This window comes from Populus trichocarpa, chromosome 1 (genome assembly GCF_000002775.5).
Source record: "Populus trichocarpa isolate Nisqually-1 chromosome 1, P.trichocarpa_v4.1, whole genome shotgun sequence".
NCBI classification, from domain to species: Eukaryota; Viridiplantae; Streptophyta; class Magnoliopsida; order Malpighiales; family Salicaceae; genus Populus; species Populus trichocarpa.
In genome coordinates, this window is record NC_037285.2 from 39,737,763 (window position 1) to 39,759,081 (window position 21,319).

A 21,319-nucleotide genomic window follows, 5' to 3' on the forward strand; every position below is an offset into this window, starting at 1 on the left:
GTGAGTTTTGGAACTAATTTCTAAGTTGTTAGATGCTATAAATATATTTTAGAAGGTGTTTAAGGTTTTTTTTTTTTCCTGTTTTTCCGGGTTATAATATGGTTGAAAATTGGTTTCTCATGGTTTGAAACAGACCAACCTGATTTGTCAATGACCGAAGGTCGTCGAAATCTGGGCAGTCCAGGCAACACGTCGCTTACTATTTTATTTTTCAAAGCATTAAGAGGTGGACAACCCCTTAAAAAAATTAAAAAAAAATTAAGGTCCAGGCGCGTGGGCTACTTTAGACCCACACACCTAGGCCTTTTTCTAGAATCCTATGAACTTTGGATCTTCTTATCGTAAAAAATTGGGCCTCTTTTTTATTTTTATTTATTTAAATTGTATTTTTTTCTTGTTTATTTTTCAATTTCATTATTTGATATTTGATTAATTATTAATTTAATAACGTAATTTGTTAAAGTTTGATTTTTTTTCCAATCACTTTAATATAATTTTTTTTTTCAATCACTTTAATATTTTGTTCATTATTAAATTTATAGGTGTCTATATATTTTAGATCAAAAATCAACCAAACACAGCAAAATCAATTTGTAGCAGCAGAGTAGCTTTATTGGTAAACTCTCATGTTATATCAAAATCCAAATCCCTTATCAATAAAAAGGTTCAAACCCGTGGAGTTGTAATTGTAATGTACACTTCGGTATAGCATATTATAGTTGTTTTTTAAAATATTTTTTATTAAAAAATTATATTAAAATAATATTTTTTTATTTTTAAAAAATTATTTCTGATATCAACACATCAAAATAATTTAAAAATATAAAAAAATATATTAATTTTAAATAAAAAAAATATAAAAAAATTCAGAATTTTTCATAAAAAACAAATAGGCCGAAGCCCAAGAAAACCATCAAATTTCAATCATTCAAAGGGGTAGTTCGGTGTTTGCACTTTGCAGTATCCTCTCAAGCTCAAGTATCTTAAAAAAGAGTGAGGTCTCCACATATTTTATTGTGAAAGTTAGGAGGATTCCCAGTTTCACCAAAGCAACAACATGCTACAAAATCATCCCTGGAAAGGTTTAGATAACGTAACTTCAACATATATAAACATTGACAACAAAATGTGAAATGGTAAGCAACCATTTCCTTACCAACACAATAAAAAAAGGTGGATCAGGATTTCAACAACATAACATCTTATTTCTGGCCCTTCTTTTTCCACAAGTCTCCAAACTTCTTGATCCCAGAGCTCTTTCGCTTCACGCTACCAAAACCATCGTCCAAATCATCAGCCATTCCAGGTGATCCGACAAAACCAGCATACCCTCCTGCTGGTGGCTCGAATACACCACCAAAGTGCTTATCCATGGAGCCACACCTCTCTGGAATCCTTCCACTCATCTCCACTCCCCCAGCGAGTACTGCAGCAGCAGCATCTGCTGCTTTTCTCCACTGCTCTGTCTGCACTCTCATTTTCTTCATTTCTGTCTCCAATGCTTCGTTCGCTCCTTCGGCAGCTTCCAGTTTCCCCTTTAACTGGGCAGCATTTGCTTTACTTGCTTCCAGCTCTTCTCCCAATTGGCCCAGCTTCAAGGACACTTCCTCTTCCTTGGATTTGGCAGATGAGATGTACAAATTTGCTTCATTCAGTTGATTCTTCAAGTTCTCATTTTCCATACCAAACACCTCTAGGTCCTTTTGTTTCTCTTCTAGCTTGGTTTTTAGCATATTTATCTCATCATCCTTCAATGCCAGGTCATGAAAAGACAGCTTTTCTGGCTCTGAAATCACTAGCGGTTCAGCCGGTATATCAGTTGGGTTGTTTTCTTTTTCTACCTGATCAAGCAGGTCGCCAGGATCATCCTTGGGCTCAACAGTCTTTTTCTCCACTGGAACTTCAAAAACATCAGTTTCCAGCTGGTTGTCTTCAGAAACTTCATCTGCTGAGTTGCTATCTGCTTTTTTGGAATCCACCTCTGGCTCTGGAACAGCACCTTTCCTGGCTTTTTTCTCCAATTCTTTTTGAGCTTCTTTCTTTGCAGCTTCAGCTGAAGCCAACTGCTCTTTTAGAGTCTTCAGCTCTACTTGTGCTTGGCCAAGCTGAGATTCTAAATCTGCAATGCGGGTTCCAAGCTTCTTTTGGTTTAATGAGTCAGGCTGGGAGCCTCTTGGGGAGCAACGGTCTCCTAGCTTTTCTCTTCGATCAGTTATAGGTCTATGATGCAGTGGGTCGGAATCAGAGTTAGATGTCCTAAGTGGATGTGAGCCTCGAGGAGACTGCCTTTGAGGCATTTCTGATCCTCTAATTATCATTGAAACAGAAAATGGAAACCAAAATAGCCATCAGACATTTTTGACACAATGAATTCGTAAGTTACTGGTAATATTATAGCCAAAATCAAAATGAACAGCAACTTCATTTTCAAAAAACAAAACAAAAAAAGAATTTAGACTGTTAATGCATGCCACTTGTAATGTAATGTGACACTCACGATGTTCATTGTAAAATTGAATTGATTCAAGACTACATTGAGGAAAAAAATTGACAAGGAAATGATAGAACGAATCCAAAGTGATTGAGGATACAGCATCTATAGGACGAGTTGAGTAACCCTACTAAAGTATGGATATTATTTGCAGCTGCATGCAATCAGGAAGCCGAGTCAAACAATTGTTAAATAGCATAAATTCATTCTACTTGATTCGTGGTTGATTTCATCATTTTATACCATACAACAACAAAGCCTCAACCTGAAACTAGTTGGGGCATTTCATGCCATCCAACTGAAATAAAGTAGGTTTCTTCGATGACGCCTAGTTCCTGAGGGATAAATCAATGTATTGTCATGGTTTAAACCAAGCTACTAGTTTAACAACCGATGCTTCATGTTATGATTCTGGCATAAATCAAGAGTTTTATAATAATTTAACCTTGCTGAATGAAATGATAGTAGATTTGGATATCCTATAGAAGAATAGAATTTTGTAAGTACAATCACATCTAAAAGTACATATAAAGGCATCAATACACTCTAACAGAAAAACATGCCTGTAGCCTTTTAATTTGCTTTAAAGCATGTTATAAGTATAAAGCAAGTAAAATCTCTTAATCCAAATAACTTGAATCAACAGTTCAATCAGGGCACGCGCATGCATGTGATGTAAAAACAGTATATTGATAAATGATAGCAGGGTAATGTTCTCTGACCTTGATCTCGGCATTGAAGCACCTAAAGCAATGTTTGTTCAAGAGAGCTGGAAGCAACTGTCATTGGAAATTTGTGTTCTTAGCACTTAATATGTAAACAGAAGGGAAACTTAAAAAAAGAAAAAGAAAAAAGGAGGCTATAATGAAAATGATGAACAAAATATCAGTCCAATTATAGGTGTAAGAATGAAATCGCAATTTGTAATAAAAAATCCAGTGACCTCTGAGCCAAGCTCCAGCAAGCTATATTCCAAGCTATTTTTACAAGATCTTAACTCAACTCTTCTAGTTAACCGTAAAAGGTCAAAGCATGGGCTTGTGAAGCATTTAAAAACTCCCATGTGAAATGAAATAAATCCTGGCTTCACATCTTAATTTGTTCCATGAGCTATATTCTAGAGGGCACACTAAAGAAGAACGAGTGTAGCATCACAAATATAATCAAATAACTTGGAGTAGCAATAGCATTTGCAAAAGCCAACTTCTTGTGACGGTAAACATTACATGAGCCTACGTCCTTGAGGACATACAAGAGCCTGTGAAATGATCATTACTAAATAATGCAGACTTAAGCTTGCTACGCCAACTTTAATGTAAGAAAACATAATAAAGAGAACAGGTGTATATGCCCCCACAACATTGACCTGGCCTAACTTGACATGTTGCCCCAAATACACCACTAGATTTCCTCAGGGAAAAAAAGAAAAACACTGCAATGAGAAATCTGGATCACCAAAAGCTGGAAAACCTACAGTTAAGAAACAATAAATGGAGTACTGTGTTGCATTATTAATATCTCATGGTCCATCAAGAGAAACGGATGTAGAATCATACATTACATCCACCAAACACAAGTAATGAAGAACTAAGATAATCCAACCACCCCAGACAGGATTTTCCATCTTTTTATTTCGCAGGAAAAGCTGGTAAAGAGGTGACAGTTTTACTTTCCACATGGTCTCAACAGGTCCACAATATGCACATATCAGGGGCCTGTTAATCATTATCATTGGGACCCTTTAATGGGAGCAGTTAAGATATCAACTTTACTTCAAATAATTATAGGTAAAGTATAAGCTCTCAAACCACTTGATTAAGATAAAGATCGAGACCTGCCATTTTCAGGACCTAGCACACAGTTCAAATGCCAAGCCAAGCATGACAGAATTTTACTGGAAACCCTGATGAGATGATACCAGTCTACGGAGCAAAGCACATTCATATCATTTGACTTAATTGATTTCCATAGTCACATGATTTCTTTTCTGAAGATTTCCATTCCTTGTTACTCGTAGTCAATCCCTGAATACTAACTAGGCTACACAATCGAAAAAAGTACCATCCAATCCAACTTTTACAAGCACCAAGGCCGCGATATCCTGCCAGTGTGCTTTGTTTTCTTGGACAGTGCAAATGCAATCTTTTAACCACTCCTTTTCACTATCCATATCCATCAATCAAAATATGCCTTCCCTTTCACCTTAACTGCTTTTTAAAAAAGAGAGCTTCGAATCTCAACTTTGGCAGGGGCATTATTGTCCTTTCAGCCCCATATCTCTTCCACCTCTTTTTTTTTACAGAAAAAAGGTGAAGGATGACAACAAAGAAACGTTAAATAAGCGACTGGAAGGTGTCAGAGGAGGAGGGACATGCTCTGCCCAAGAATATTTCTAAAGACAAGAAAAGGAACATGCCACCACACGCGCCACCGTGCACGTGTTGGTGTATTACAACTTCAAAACTAGACATTTTTTAAAGTGAAAAAATAGTAATAAATAGTGATAGTGTTGACTCAATAATTCAAGACACAATTTTTTTTCTCTCGGTTTATTAAAACCAAAGAAATAAATTCAAACAAATCAAAGTACCCAGATAGATCTGAAACAGCATTCATGGATTCGCATGTTTGACCCATTTAACATCTCAACATTGTTTTTTCCTTAAAATGAACAGATGGGAAAATACAAATTATAGATACCCAAAACAGGTGTATGTGTAAAATGAGTGTTTGGTTGCCCAGAAAAAAACATGGACAGACTAAAGCTTGAATTTTATAACAGATTGAATTGTGGGTACTGGGTAGTGATGAGATTCCAAAGTTTCGCTCTTCTTATATTCTCTCTCTCGAAAACCAAATGGATCATAGTTAGAAGGGCAATGGTACTTTGTTGGTACCAAAATATTAAAAAAAAAAAAGAAGAAGAAAAACTCAACAAGCTAGCACACATGATTTACAGAAAAACAGAAGGAAAAAGAAGAATAACAATGAGATCCAAAGAAACTCCTTTTTTTTTGCACGTTCATCAACTACACCTACATGCATTGTTACATACAAATAAATTGCTTTGCTTCTCAAAAACAAAACAAAAAATGAGAAACTCACCTTGGTATCTATCTGAATGCAGAACTAGAACTGTTCCTTAAACCAGTCAGCTCCTCTTGTGGGTTGTAAGAGAGACAGAGTATTCATATAATCAATGATTCCATGAAACACCCTTCGGTTAACAGGTGTAGAGGGAGCTGCTTAATGTCAAAATTACGATACTTCTTTTTTCAAACACAAACACTAAAGACAAGGGAGTGGTAGCCTAAAAAATATGAAGTTAGAGAGAGGAAGTTTGAAGTTTGAAGTTTGAAGTTTGAAAGAAAGCTGGTACCAATAAGTGAAGGAAAAAAAATTAAAGAAGCAAGGTGACAAAAGGGTAATTTTTAAGGGAAAGGACGAGTGGGCAGTGTGATATGGTGATAATAAATGCAATAAGATAGTGGTGAATCTTTGGAAATCCAACCTCTATCTCACCTCTCCAAGAACTCTTGTCTTTTTTTGTCTCTTTTCAAAGTTCAAACCTTTTTTTTTTCTTGTCTTTTTTCAACTCCACTTCCAATACTGTTCTTAATAGCAAGTCCTTGTAGAACGTATCTTTTTTCCCGCCTGCAGTTTATTATCATGTTCTCCAACTTAAGTTTGAAAATTTAGTAGTAAAGTGTTGAAGAACAAACAAGTGATCAAGTATTAATATTTCTGTTTACTTGTGATTTATAGAAGAATTTACACTCATGGGTTTATTTCAGCTAGCATTACATGAGAAATGCACAGAGGAATTTTATAATTTGAAGTGCACCGGAAGCCGAATAAAGATGGAAGTTTTCATTTTATTTTACAAATATAAAGGTATTCTAAGATCCTCGAATGTTCAAATTAAAGAGTTTGTTTGCATAATTAAAAGCAGCTTATTTTATTTTTATTTTATACAATCAAGAGACTTCAACCATTTTTTTTTATATAAACACGTAATAATTCTAAGAGTGTAGTTGTGGTTGTTTTTCAAAGTACTTTTCGTGTCGAAATGCATCAAAATAATATTTTTTTTTATTTTAAAAAAATTATTTTTGAGATTAGCATATCAAAATGATACAAAATATTCAAAAAATAATAATTTTTTACAAAAAATTTAAAAATATGATTTGTACCTCGTTCCTTAACGCGCGCTAAATATTAGGGGTGTATGGTTGTTTTGTTTATAATCAATTTTTAAAACTTCAATTTTCAGTCATCATTTGGAAAAGCCTTTAATGGGTTTTTCAATGTTTTTGCATCGAAATCACTTTTAACTTAATGTATTATCATTATTAGACTATATCATTCATTAGCAGTATGTCATGGGTATGATTTTTTTTATTAAAAAAAACATATAAGATTTAGACATTATTAATATTTTTTTCTAGTAAAAAAAATTAAATCATATGGGTTGACTCGATATGACTCGGTTTATTTCATGAGTCCAAAAACAACTCGAATAACTAGTAAAAATATAGTTTAACTCAAAAACATTAGCATCTTTGTTTTAAATAATGAGACAAGAATTTATTGAATCGATTCGGGTCAATCCAAATTAACTTGTCAAATCTTAGACTTGAGTCATGAGACCATGATAACCTCATAGAAAGCAAATCGAAACAAGTTATGAATCTTAATTCCTAATCAATCTCATGTTGAAGAACAAAATTGAAAAAAAAATCTATTAAAAAAAGAACAGAAAAATCACGTGAGTCAACTCAGAATAGCTTGTCAAATCTTCAACCTGGATTATGAGACATGGATAACCCCATAAAAAGCAAATCGAAACAATTCATAAAACTCAATTTTTAATCAACCAAATATTGAAGTATGAAATTGAAAAATTCAATTAAAAAACAACAAAAATGACCTAATTTAACTAGAGTTAACCTGTCAAACTCATGTCCTGGTTCATGAGACCAGGATAATTATATAGAAAGCAAATAAAAACAAATTATGAAACTTAATTCTCAATCAATCAAATATTGAAGGATGAAATTGAAAAAAATAATTTAAAAAGGATAAAAAAAAGACTTGAATCAACTTGGACTCAGGTCATGATACCAGAATAACCTTAAAGAAAGAAAATTGAAACAAATTACGAAACTTAATTCTCAATCAACCTAACATTGAAGGATGAAATTGAAAAGAAAAAAAAACAAAACTCAACTCAACGAGGGTTAGCCTAGAAAACTCACAAATCGGGTCATGAGACCAGGATAACCTTGTAATGAAATTAAGAAAATCAATTAAAAAATATGAAAAATAAAGACTCAAGTCAACCGGGGTTAACATAGAAAACTCATTAGCCTGACATCGAAAAACCGAACCGAAAAAATAAAAAAACCAAACCAAATCGAAACCAAGCTCATTAAAAAGTCCAAAAAAAAACCTAAAAAAACAATATATTTTTTGGTTTTTAATATAAAATAACCGAACCGAACTGCACCAAAACCAAACCGAAAATAACCAAAACCGATCGGTTGAGTTTCGGTTTTTAATATAAAATAACTGAACCGAAACTAGTCGGTTTGAACCGATTTCAATTTTAATTTTTTTATTTTACAAAATTTAGGTTTGGTTGTTTTTATACGTAAAAACCGAATCGAACTGAAAATGATTACCTCTAAGATAACCTCATAGAAAGAAAATTAAAACAAATTCTAAAACTCAATCCCTAATAAACCCAATGTTAAAGGATAAAATTAAAAATAATAATTTATTCATAATATTTTAAATTTATTAATTTTTAAAAAAATAAATTTAGTTAAACAAAAACAAAAGGAAAAAAAATATCCCTAACATCCTATGGTTTGGTCATAATTGCACTTATTTATCAAGTTTTGTAAAATTACACAATGCATTTTAAACTTTATACGCTCACTAATACTTAATATCCTCGCCAAAAAAAGTCAACAAAAATTACCTAATTATTTACAAATTTGTCATTATTTTTCATTTAATAACTAAAATGACCTTATATTAAATATTATAATTTTTTCCATCAAATTAAAAAAAGAAAAACCTATCCACCAACCTCATCCTTTTTTCTCATTGTTGGAGTTTCAGCTGCCTAACAATTGAATAATGGAATGACCAATTTGATAGAAATAGAAGTTGTAATATTTTTTTAAGTCAAGTATCTAATACATAATTGTTATAAAATTTTAATCCAACCCAATTTTAGGGCAAGAAGTCCCTTCAAAGAGTATCCTAATTATGTTTCACAAGTAAGGCAACTCCATCACCTTTATTCGCTTCAAAAACTTGGATCTAAATGGTGAAACCAAATTGGGATAGAAATGATCTAAGAGCTTTTACTAAATTTTGCTAAGATCTTGAAATTTCTTGTTTTTCCTATATAAAAAAAAATTCAACCTAGATCTCTTTCACTTAGTTACAAATCTTAGTCATTTGCTCTTATTTATAGAAATTTGAAATGGAGGCAAACTCTTCCTAGTCTTGCACTAACAATTATTAAAAAAAAAAAAAACAAACATTTTCTTCTTAAATATGATGACTAGAGAGAAAATGAATAAAAACAATAGGACGAAATGCTTGAGAGAAAACATTGTTCACCATCTTCCAAAACTAAACCCTAGCCATCAAGACCACAAACTCAAAACCTAGCCAACACACCACCTCCATAACCACCTTGTTATACCTCCATACCAGTCTCTCTCCCTATCCAAACAACCTAACACCGAACCACCACTTCTCCTTATCCATTATGACAACAAAAAAAACAATCACCCTCCTATCAAAATTGCCACCATTTTCCCATTTCACAAACCACCACTCATAGTCCAAAGCCACTGCCACCATTTTCCTATCTCATAAATTACCACCCACAACTGAGAGCCATTGTCACTCTTTCCCCCACAACAACATCACCATAAATAAATCAACTAATAGGTCTTTATCCACTATCACTCTTTGCATAAGCGTAAGTATATTTTGGCTCACCTTCACCTCTCTCGATAATAAACCCAAATACTCCTAACCCCTAAAAAAATCCAAATACAAAACCAAATCCACCTTCTCCCACAAGGTTTTGGGTTGAAAACCTATTTGTTGCCTTAACGAGCTCTTTAAAAGCAAACAATTGAATTTGCCTAATTCACTTGATTCAATTAGATAATACCTAGAATTGCCTAGTCAATTGGGTTTTTTTTTTTTAAAAAAAATGTTGGATGTAGCCTTTAATAAATTCAACTTGGTTTATGGACAATCGATGAGATGATTGAAAAAAATAAAGTTCTTTCTAAGCTTTAGTTTGGGTTTTTTCAGGTGTTTTTAAGATATAGAAATTGTGTTTCGAGGAGAATGTTGGGGGTAATTTTTCCAAAACAAAAAATAAAAACAAGACATGCCCACCTATTTAGGCTTTATTAAAAAACCTAGGCTCACACTTGAGGTTTTTTATATTTTTTTCTTTGGAGTCATATGCTTTTTATATATATATATATATATAAAAAGAACTGGGAGACATGTCACAAATCACCACTCATAGTTAACTTGTCGCTTACTGTAATATTTTTTGGTCACCTCTAGTGATTAGAAAATCAAGATCCGAGTTTTTTATCATAAAAAAACATAATTTTCTAGTCATTTTTACCGGAAAACAACTCAAAAATACCATAATAACCTACATAAATCACTTACCAACCCCAAAATCAATTAAAAAATAATCAAATAAAAAAATTTAAATGAACCCTGATTTGCTTTTTTTCAACATGTTTATAAAAAAAATCTATTACCATCAAACCACTCTCGTTGACATCAACATTTACCTTTTTTATTGTTTGAAGGTAACCAACAGAAAACTCTCTTTTTTTTTTAATCATTTTCAATGTTTTTTTTTTCAAATTAAAAGACCGAATAAACAAGATAAATTTTTAGACTAAAATTACAATTCTAAAAACTATAAGAACCGAAAACACAAACAAAGAAAGATAGAGGGACTAAAAAGAACTTTTTTCAATGAGTTTGAAATTAACCATGGAATGTTTTCTTATTTAACACTTTGGTCCTATTTTGTTAATTTTTTTTCTTTCTCTAGTAAATAATAAAAAATTGATCAATAGTTGAATCTAGAAGATCACAATTAAAAAACAAAAAATTTGACGGGAAAAAAAGGAATCGTGAGAGACACGCCACTTCAATCTCCTTAAAAACATATCATTTACATGAATTCTCTCATTTGCCCTCACCTTAAACCACGGGGTTGAAAGCAATTCTCTAAATTCCTCATTTAAAAAAAATGAAGTTTTATCATTTGTATGGATATATTTATATTTTCTTTCATATGCTATTTTATAACTTTTTGGACAAAAATGCCTCTACAATCACTAATTGAAAAAACTAATTTCCAAAAGTCTAAAAAATAAAAAACTAATTTTCCAAAGGCAAAAGGAATAAAACTTGAAAAGCCAAGAAAAAACCTAGAAAACCTTAAAGCATAAAAAAAATGTCTAAGAAATAAAACAAGTTTTGCATAACATGGATTTTATATATTTTTTAGAGTTTATTTCAATGTTTTCTCGATGTTCCAAGTTTTTATTAATATTCCAAGTTTTTCAATTTTTGTGGCTATTTTAATTTTATTGTTTTTTCTAGGCATTTTAAGTTTTGATAAGTTTTTTGAAAAAAAAAATTATGCAAGGGTTGTATATATTATAAATATTATCTAAAAATAAATATTTTATTTTATTTTTAAAAATAAACTTAATCTATATAAAATACAAAAAAAAAAGTATAGATGAATCATACTAACCTCTTAAAACCTTAGATAAATACAATATACATAAAAAATAATCTCTACTTAGAAAAAAGGCTAAATAAGCTCAAAAAACACAAAGAAAGAGCATTAATTAAAATATCAATTTAGAAATTATTTAAAAAACATATAAAAAAAGTGTTAATTAAAAACATTAAAAAAAAAGAAAAAAAAAAGGAAACAAGCCATGTACTAAGTTTTAAGTAAAATCTTCTATGTGCTTAAAGAAAAAAAAATTATATTTGTTGGGTGCACATGTTAATTAGTGGTAACCATCCCACATTAAAAAGAAATGAAATGGAAATTTGTTTCCCCATGGTTGAGCAAAAGAGATAAGCTACAAGCTTTGGATGATGCGCTCAAATTGTTAAATACTTCCACTAAATAAGCTGATAGAACTATATATTTACTCAAGTATTTCTTTTGTCAATTGCATATATTAAATCTAAGAGACTCATTAACAAATATCCAAAATACCTTTGGTCTGAACTAATGAATAAGAAATTAAAAACATTACTCTAACTCATTTCTTAGTTTTATCATAAGTTATTTAATAAAAATTAATTGAATTGTGACTCAAAATTAACAATTATTTAACACAAGTTATGTTATTCCTAACCTTAATCTATTTTTTCTAGGAAACTTCATAGTATTTTCTTTCATTGGAACGTAGATCCAGAGAATCATGAGCAGCATAAGAAATAATAATTCCCTCCCATCCCAAATCCCTACCCCTAAAATCAATGCATAATTGATTACATTGTAAAGAAATGGGATAAGGCAAAAGCTGGTCTAGTATGCCTTGAATTGGTTCGGAGTTCAAAAACAAATGCCAACACTTGGCGGTGGGATGAATCACTTAATTTATTTTTCTAATCTCACTCTAATATTGGATGAGAAACTTATCATTAATGTAATTATACTATGGGCCAATGAAGGTAATACGGTCCTCCAACATCAATCATTTAATGAATAGCTTAGGGAAAGTAATGTTAACAAGTTTCGTCCATATCAAAACCATGTGCAAGAAAGTTTTGTTTTTGTTTTTTTTTTTTTTTTTTAATATGTAGGATATCTTGAGCCAGTTTGCGTATTTCAAACTAGATCTTTATATCCTGAATAAAATTTGCAAAACAAGACTTGTACCATATGTTCCGTAACCATTAATATTTATTAGTAGAAAGAAAATTAAACTAGAAACTATATAAAAAACATATATCTTGTCCATATCAATATGTGAAAGAATTTTATTTTTTTTGTTGTTGATATATAGAGTATCTCACGTCAACTTACGTGTATCAAACTAGAACTTTATATTCCAAATAAGAGTTGCAAAACATGATTTATATCATGTGATCCATGACCATTAGTATTAGTATACAAAGAAAATGAAACTAAAACCATATAAAAAGCATACCTCTTGTCCTCCATTCTTTTAACCATCTTGGCCACCACCCATTTCATTGTTAATGTGAAAGAAAGTTGAGCCTCCCTTGACTATTATTGAGACATACCATGTGGGGTGTAAATGATTGTTGATGCATCTTCAACTACTCCAATGCCCTAACTCATAAATCTCCTTCTTTATCATTGTTAGTTCACACTGACCGTACCCACATCTTTGAAGATGCATGGGGCTCATGATCCAATGGTCATGATTGGATCTGTCATGAACATATGATCTTGAGGATTGAGAGACAGCAAATTTATTTCAAGAAATAGTACAATTTAACCTTATTTTAGAGGAGATACACAAGTCCTTGGTCAAAATCACAGTTGCAATCATTATTTAAACTTATCCCACGTTTTTCTATTGCATTAATTCACAAGAATGCTATCTCTATGCATATGGTCGATGCTCAATCTCAATATATATTAGGTTACATGAAGCTTCAAAGTCGTTCGTACCAGGTTACTCACCCTGATTACCTTCACACGCAAAGAGTGAAGGGATTTACATGGCCTTGGAGTAAAGAAGAGCCTGAGCATGTCTGATAAGATTAAACCACGATCCCTGGATATCTATCAGAAAACCACCGCCAAATTTATGGTAAAGGCGTGTTCCGTTAGCTGATGAGAATGGATGATGACAAGAGATCGGGCAGCGATTTCAGGAGGAAACAATTTCTATCATTCATATACAAATCAAACATCAGTAGGGTTAGTTCAATTGACGAGACTCTTTCATCTATTAATTTCTCCAATTTCATAGAAGAAGAAGAAGAGCAAAGGGAATATATATTACTAGAAAATTGATCGCATAGCTGGATGACTCCCTAATTCTCTTGCACTCTATTCGTATCATTTTGATCTTATGGGATGCCTCCTATCCCTTCACGAGGACAAAGATTTGATGATTTCTTCCCAACATCATCCTCGTTCCTATCTAAATCCTTTCCTCACAAGCCATTTGCCCACCAGGCGTCCACTTTAATGGATTTGTTCTGTGTGTTTCATATTCTTAAACTCCTAAGACTTTCAAATCTTATAAACACGTATATGTTTTTGTAAAATTCGATTATTGGGGCCTCGAAAAGGTGTGAGAAGTTCTTCCGTCGAAAAATCACATGAATGCTATGTTTTTGGCACTCGAGGCAAATGATGGGCTAGGCAGTTCCTTTCCTTCCATCAATCCATCCCTCTACTTACTGCATGAATCTTTCATCGTGTTCCTTTCCAAATTCCAGACACAGCAATGGCATTAGATTATTGGTTACTTGAGACCCAAGGATCCAGAATCACCTCTACAAAGACACATCAATGGTGAGCAGATTAACATGTAGTTCCTTTACAGCACTGTAAGAAGCTGAGAAACCAAATAAAATCTAATCTTCCATTTTGGTCTGCACTCCGATAAATTGAGCAAGCGCATCTATTCATTAATCGTGGAAGAATGAAACCGTTACAGAAAAGATGGATGCCACCTAAAATTCTGTACAAGTGAATGTGATGATTCCATCATTAACTGATTTTGCTACCCTGTGAATCCTGAACAAGCTAGGAAATGATATAGAACCATGAAAAGAAACGACCACGGGACTTCGAATTGTTATGTTGTATCATTATCAAACAACCTTTCATTCACTAAAATAATACCTTTTCCTTTTAACAACTATATGTAGTGATATGAAGTGCAAAGGAGAGAATCTTCGCTACCTTGACCATTTAGCCAGTTGCAGGCACACATTGTGCACTGGACCTAGCTCAGTACTGAGCTAGCTGCAAAGCCATAGCCAGCATCATTTGTTCGAACTTTTTTCGCCTATACCCGAAATCTATTGCCATGCACTTTGGGGCCCACTAGTCATAGCTCGAGCCTCAGCAAGGGAAACAGCCATGGCCAGCATCATCTGCTCCTCAAAACTCTCTGGGATGGGTCCAGAGACATTCTGAAAGCTTCCTCCAATTTCATCTGTAGGTGGTGGTGGAGGTAACAGGGAAGAAATTCCACCAGCATCTTCTGCAGTCTCAGAACTTGCATAACTGGTCCCAGCTTCAGCAGCATCTGATCCACGATCTGCACCCCATTCCCCATCATCTCTTGTCACAATCATCCTGCAGTCTGGCAATACATTGCTAGAGCTCTGTGCAGGCGAGTAATTGTCTGCATCCTGCTCAAGCCTGTTGTAAAAGCTACTAGTGCTTGGAAGCATGTTGAATGATGGCATATTTCCACTATTGTGAACAATTGATTCCCCACCAGTCTGCTGACGCTCAGCGAGAGCAGCTATAGCACAAGCAAGACCTCCAGAAGGGGATGATGAAGATCCAGCCAGTGGTGGTGCCATCGCTGGAGTCACATAGCGTGCTTCCATGGTATATTGTGCAGGTGGTGCAGCATCACCACAAAGTGGATTTTTCTGTCTTCCATTTTCCTGGAGCAAGGTACAAGCTCAAATCATTTGTCACGACCAGGAATAAAACACTGTCAAATCTCCCAGGTCCATATCAGACAACAACAGTTCAGTTACTAAAGAGCAAACAGAACATTTTTTAGATCATGCATTGTATGAACACATGTCTGCATACCCAAAAATTTTAGTTGCCATAGCTGGGCCTGAGGAGGAGCATACACATGTATATTATACAAACAGAAAAGGCCTATCAACCTCATCCATAGATAAAAGCATGAACTGTCAAGAAAGCTTTATTTGACAAAAATATACTTGTGCTTGTGATAAAGGGGAAAAAAAGAGAACAGAACTGGACTCCCAAACCCGAGTTTCTCTAGGACAAATATGAAAAAACAATGTGCAAAGGGTATTCAATATCACAGCAAGGAAAAATACACAATGCAATACAAATTTTATTTTTCATGAAGAGGAAAGTCAAAAATCATCAAAGCAGTGTTTTAGGCACCAATAAGACATATTTGTAAGCAACAACTCTTTTGATAGCTTCAATTTGCTTCCATTTCAGATATCAACTTCTAAAAAAAGAACTGGTTTTTCTGCTGAGGTAAGGAACACTAGATTTATACACTATCAGTACTGTCATGTTTCTCTCTCTTTTTTGTAAATCTTTTTTAAATGCTTCCAATTTCATTGTATCTCTAATTTTCCTTTGTTCACTGGGCTGACATCTAGATGCACATATGCATAAGAACCCTGCTATCATATAAAAGACAGACGACTATGGATACCGCCCTCTTAAGGTGTTTACAGATGAGAAGAAATGTTAGTCACAAAGAAAAGCTCGAGGTGATTGTATCTGATGAAACATAATGCCATGGTGGATGGGGAGAGAGAGATTAACTTAAATCAGTTTGAAACTAGTTATAACTGATGACAGATAATTGAATTGTTAGACAAGAGCATCTATTTACTTGATAGATCTAACTTACTCTCCACTTTGAATTTTCATTTTAATAATCATCTCTCTATTCTAACAAATTTAGGTGACGTGTAATTATTATTATGATTTCTATTAAGGTGCTGGGTTATGTTTTTTTTACAATCATACGAAGTGACTGGCTTTAGACTTTATATCATAAGAGTTTTACATATCCAAAGTAAAAAAGGAAAGAAACACTATATGAAATGCTAAAAAAAAGTTAACCCATTTATGTAATCAGGAAATGAAATATGGTTGATTCATTGGGCGTACTAGATATAAGCTACACAAATAATAGACTTGAATAGACACAAAAATATTGATAAATAGAAACCTTAAACCATAGAGATGTGTTTCTAATGCAGTAAGATGCCTTTGAAATGCTGTACATTAAATTCTGCATCTTTTAAAATTTAAGATTAAGATGATATTCTCTAAAGTGTAAAGAAAAATTCAATCTGCACATCTCTTCTTCTAATTATTATTATTATTTAAAATCTGCACATCCCTAATATTACCCATCTCATTTGATTCATTCTTAACAGTACCATTGTATTTGTATTTAATATGAAGCCCCATAAACTGCAACAATGATATAAAATTAGTTCTAATAATAACAGAGATTCTGCTTATTAGGCACAATTACCCCAAACATAAATGACTCACAAAATTACACACAATTTAATCTAAAATTCATTCTACTGAAAACTTCTATTGGATATGATATCTCTATATTCTTAAGGGGATGATGTTAGCTACTTAATTATCGTGCATAATTAGAATTTTATTTCTTTCAACAGAAATAGTTGAAAACAAAACCTTCATGACTTCAGAGCTAAATTATTTAGGTAAAGATTTGTTCACAATTCTACTGGGTAGGCAACTCAATACATAAAGTTTCATACCTCTATTTCATTATATTAAAAGTGTCTTTTATACATTTATTCAAATTATCTTTCCAATAGCTTTTTGATTCAATAAATTACATTAGTTTTCAATCCTACATTAAGCCTTGACAAAATTTTCATATAGCATGAGTAATCCATGTGTGATGCCTATGCTATGATAATTATTAGGGATAAATGCCAGGATCCTTCTAGCACACCTGTATGAGCAAGATTAAGCTAGACATAGGCAATGGAAAAGGAAAGGGCAAAGAAATGACAGTAAGTAAAATGGGGAGTTAAAAATTTCTGTAAAACCTGAAGAGACAAAGGTCCAAATCCTCTAAAGTGCTCATTTTTCAAACAAATAATCAATTTATTGTTGTTCATCATAAATTTCATGCGCTCACTCTGAGTCATAATCTGGAAAATAGAGTTTCCTGACCAAATTAGCATAAAGATTAGATTGACAAGACAAAAATGTGACCATTCACTTCTGGACTTAAATCACAACAACAATAGCTGAGGGACATTGTTCAAGTTCTAGAAGAGTCAAGAGCATCCATTTCGAGCAGCAATGTCAAACAAGAAAATTTTGGAAGTGCATCCCATCAAATGCCAAAACTACAGAGGTTTCTAACGAAGCTCTACTACCTTACTGGAATTGATTTGAAGGGACACTCTCATGGTTATAATTATAAATGGGTGATCATAAAGTTGGAGTACAAGAAATCATAATCGCATCCAATCCCTAGACAGGTAAGATGCAAACAGTTATGAATGGTGCATGGATAATGCCAGACTAATACATGTGAAAAATCCAATCAGATACTAGAGGTAAGAAAATAAAATTAAAATGTTAGTTTAAACACCTGAAATTTCTTGGTCAATATTCATGTAAGTTGGAGGTAATCAATCAAAGACTGTTTACCTGAATGGAAAGCCAGATTGCTTCCATAACCATAATATCCTCGAGATCCAGGTCAAATTCATCATCCCTATAAATTTAATAAACATTTGATATACAAATTAGAACAATGGCAATCTGAAAGAAAATCAGAATCAGTTTAAGAATGTTATTGAGCCTAGTATAACAAGCTGCTGAACTGGAAATATGGTATTACATATGCTATTCTGAGTGCTGGTGCTGATAAAATCTATAAAAAAAAGGGTAAAACAACAATCTGAGGAACAAGCTATCTGACATCATGTAATAAGGAACTGTTGACACATTTGATTTAGAATTTGAAGTCAACAAACCATAACAAAACTTACAGTCATTCTAACCTATGCCTTCCCTTGATTAAAAAACAAACTCTGAGTCCCAATGAGATACAGCATGCATTGAAGCTTTTGTTTTTTCTTTTTCTAGAGAGACTTAACAGTGCAAAGCAGTTGTGACACTGCTATCTTCTCTCCTTCCTTTCATTCCATCACCACAGGAACTCCATGATTCAGGAACAGGTAAGGAATACAAAAATCATATCCAGGGGAGGGGGGGCAAGAGACGCAATATACCTGTTCGCTCCAGCGTGCGGAGGACGTCTGCTTGAGTATTGAGACGAAACGATTTCCCCACTTTCCACAGGAGTCGTATCGGATGGAACTGGGAGAGAGGATTGGAGAGGAGAATAAAAAGTATAACTATCACAGTAACCATGACATAAGCATAGGAGTGGATATCAGAATTTCAAAGAGAGGATACCAGTTGTTGGCCCACATTCAAGCTCCCCTGGTTCAATATTAGCACTTGACGAACTCACATCTAGTCTTTTCTGCATTCTCTCTTCTTCATCCTGAAGCTCCTGCTGTCGCATCCTAATTTTCGCTTCTATAACACGCTGTTCTTCCTGCAGAAAATGAAGAAATGCATATAAATCTCAACCACCATGTGGAAAATATAAGCACACAGTTCACCAAATAACAAAAATTAGGGCTTGTATGCCAATCAAATCTTACAATCTGCTCCAAACCCTTTTCCTCCTTTGTTTTCACACCTCGATACTCCACAGCATAATTTGAGGTTTTGCAAAATGGACATCTGATAACATTAAGTACCACAAGCATAGAAATATGGCTTCATGAGGAATAAGATGATGACAGTCAAATTAAGCAAATATGCAAGTAAATTAAAAAACATATATAATAATAATAATAATAATAAAGAATGAAGGATACTGGGTAGGACGAGTTGAATTAGGATTCTTCATCTGCAGAAAACACTCTGGTACAGAGAACACTGATCAAATTGTGTACATGATATGAATAACTAACTTTGCATGTCAAATTGCAGAAATCAATTGGCAATTACCTGTACAAATGCCCTTCATGCAACATCTTGATCGGTTGAGACTCGGATAATACTAAGAAAGAAACAAAACAAAAGTGCCAGATTGGTCACACCAACAATATATAACATCGTCTAATACCATTCAATCTAAGCTTTAGGAAATCAATTATTTCTCCTTGGTCAACGAGTAAACAAAGGGAGAGGAAAAACCATGGTATCTTAAAATAATTTTCCTAGGTCTCTCAAAAAGAAGGGAAAGAATCGATCAAATGCTATTTTCTCAAGAAAATATTAATGAGAATATACAAAAAGCAATTCCTTTCTTTTTCTTCAGCTTGGCAAGCAACTAAACACAGTGGAACTGAGCAAAACAAAATCATAATAAACTTGAGGGAAAAAAGGACAGGGAAACAAAGATAGTGATAGAAATACAGACCAAGAAACAGATTGGGCATTCCTCATGATCATTACAGCTGTCTTCATCCCCTGGAAAACAAGGGGCAAGCTTGGATTCGAGAATGAGCTTTCTCAGCTTTTTATGGTCCACATCTTTATGAACATAGAGACCTTGTGGTCTTGTATACCTCTCATCCACCACTTGTCTCCTTCTCCCCAGCTTATTCCCCATCCAGTACTCCCAAGAATTCCCTTCTACTCAGTTTTTGTTTGTTTTCTCAATTAAAAAAAAAACAAATTAACCATAACAAGAAAAAGCATTTCTCTTCCAATCACTATCTCGGTAAACTTATTTGAAATACATTAATCTGCAACACCAAAAAATTATCCATATTTAAAACCCTATTTCATTCTCTCAAGACAAAATAGACTTTCCCCTCCATTCACTTCCAATTTAAAGCACAAAATCATCACCACAAAAACCTGCAAGAATTGAATAAACACAAAGAAGCAACAAAAATTACTATTTGAAAGAAAGAAACAAATAATCACAACATTCAAAACCCTAACCCTTCATCACATAAAAGCATCCACTATAACCAATTCACAGCACAATTTGCTATTTGCTATATTTCGAAACATCTCCAAAGCCCTAGATACTACGAAAATCAAAAGTTCACCATAAAAAAATAAAAAATAAAAGAAAAACGCTAGCAGTTTATCTCCAAAATTCAAACAAGAAACAGAAATTGAAAGAAACAAGAAGAATTCACATTAAGAACTAACCTGTTCGAGATCTCCAACGTGAAATGAAAGAGAGAGAGAGAGAGATATGGAGAGATCGAGAGATTTGTAACAACAAGAGAAACAAAATCAGAACATTCTCTGATTTATACTTATATACAGAGAGAGAGTTTCCCTTTTCCCTTTTTATTTTTATTTTTAATTTGTTTTCAACTTGTAATTATGGTTATTTTCATCAAACATACACAAATGTGTGTGGGTGTTGAAGAATACACATACGTGACTTCTGTCTCTTTTTTTAATGATCCAACAAGGAGTTGTGTTTTATCCCTGTTGAATTTTTTTTTTTTGTTAATAATGCAATTCGGTCCCATGACTCTCCAATTTATTTTAATTTGGTATCTCTATTATTTCCTTTTGTTTTATAAGATTTGCTTTGTAAGTTATTGTTTTTTTATTAACGTGAATGTCTGGGCCAACTTGCGTGTACTTGACTAATCCCACAAGCCCTAAAATTAATCACTATATAAGCCTCCAGTGGCCCTGAGGTTTGTGAGACTCGAACTAGTGATATCTAAAAAGCGCATCTAAAACCTGACCAGTTGAGCTACACCCCTCAAGATTCTTTGTAAGTTATTGTTATTAATATTACTAAGATTTCTTCTGTAAAATATAGTAATTCTTTTGTTTTTATGGTCTTTACTTTTAAAATTAAAATCCTCTCCCATGAATAGGTACAAAAGGACAGAGTTATAGAAACAAGAGGTACTGGAGGATGTAATGATAAAAAAAATTAATTTTAGGGGATCAAATCATCAAACAAAGAAATATTAAAGAGTTGA

The 21,319-nt window shown here is 33.2% G+C and overlaps 2 protein-coding genes across 3 annotated transcripts; both read right to left on the reverse strand.

Moving 5' to 3' along the window:
• Positions 1–983: 983 nt before the first annotated feature.
• Positions 984–5,929, reverse strand: LOC7491352 (interactor of constitutive active ROPs 4). Of its 2 annotated transcripts, none has more exons than XM_024592474.2 (3): positions 5,597–5,929; positions 3,214–3,270; positions 984–2,307 (listed from the first exon to the last, which is right to left on the reverse strand). In XM_024592474.2, the coding sequence occupies exons 2-3, from the start codon at positions 3,225–3,227 to the stop codon at positions 1,203–1,205; spliced, it is 1,119 nt and encodes a 372-aa protein (XP_024448242.1). In that variant the 5' UTR covers positions 3,228–3,270; positions 5,597–5,929; the 3' UTR covers positions 984–1,202. The 2 variants fall into 2 exon arrangements, with proteins under 2 accessions (XP_024448242.1, XP_024448286.1); XM_024592518.2 differs by lacking the exon at positions 5,597–5,929 and adding an exon at positions 3,435–4,702.
• An 8,259-nt stretch (positions 5,930–14,188) lies between these two features.
• Positions 14,189–20,769, reverse strand: LOC7459113 (E3 ubiquitin-protein ligase DA2L). The gene is made up of 9 exons (XM_002300391.4): positions 20,520–20,769; positions 19,774–20,216; positions 19,359–19,410; positions 19,226–19,271; positions 19,007–19,088; positions 18,753–18,897; positions 18,566–18,653; positions 17,979–18,045; positions 14,189–15,205 (listed from the first exon to the last, which is right to left on the reverse strand). The coding sequence occupies exons 2-9, from the start codon at positions 19,963–19,965 to the stop codon at positions 14,606–14,608; spliced, it is 1,272 nt and encodes a 423-aa protein (XP_002300427.1). The 5' UTR covers positions 19,966–20,216; positions 20,520–20,769; the 3' UTR covers positions 14,189–14,605.
• Positions 20,770–21,319: the final 550 nt, after the last annotated feature.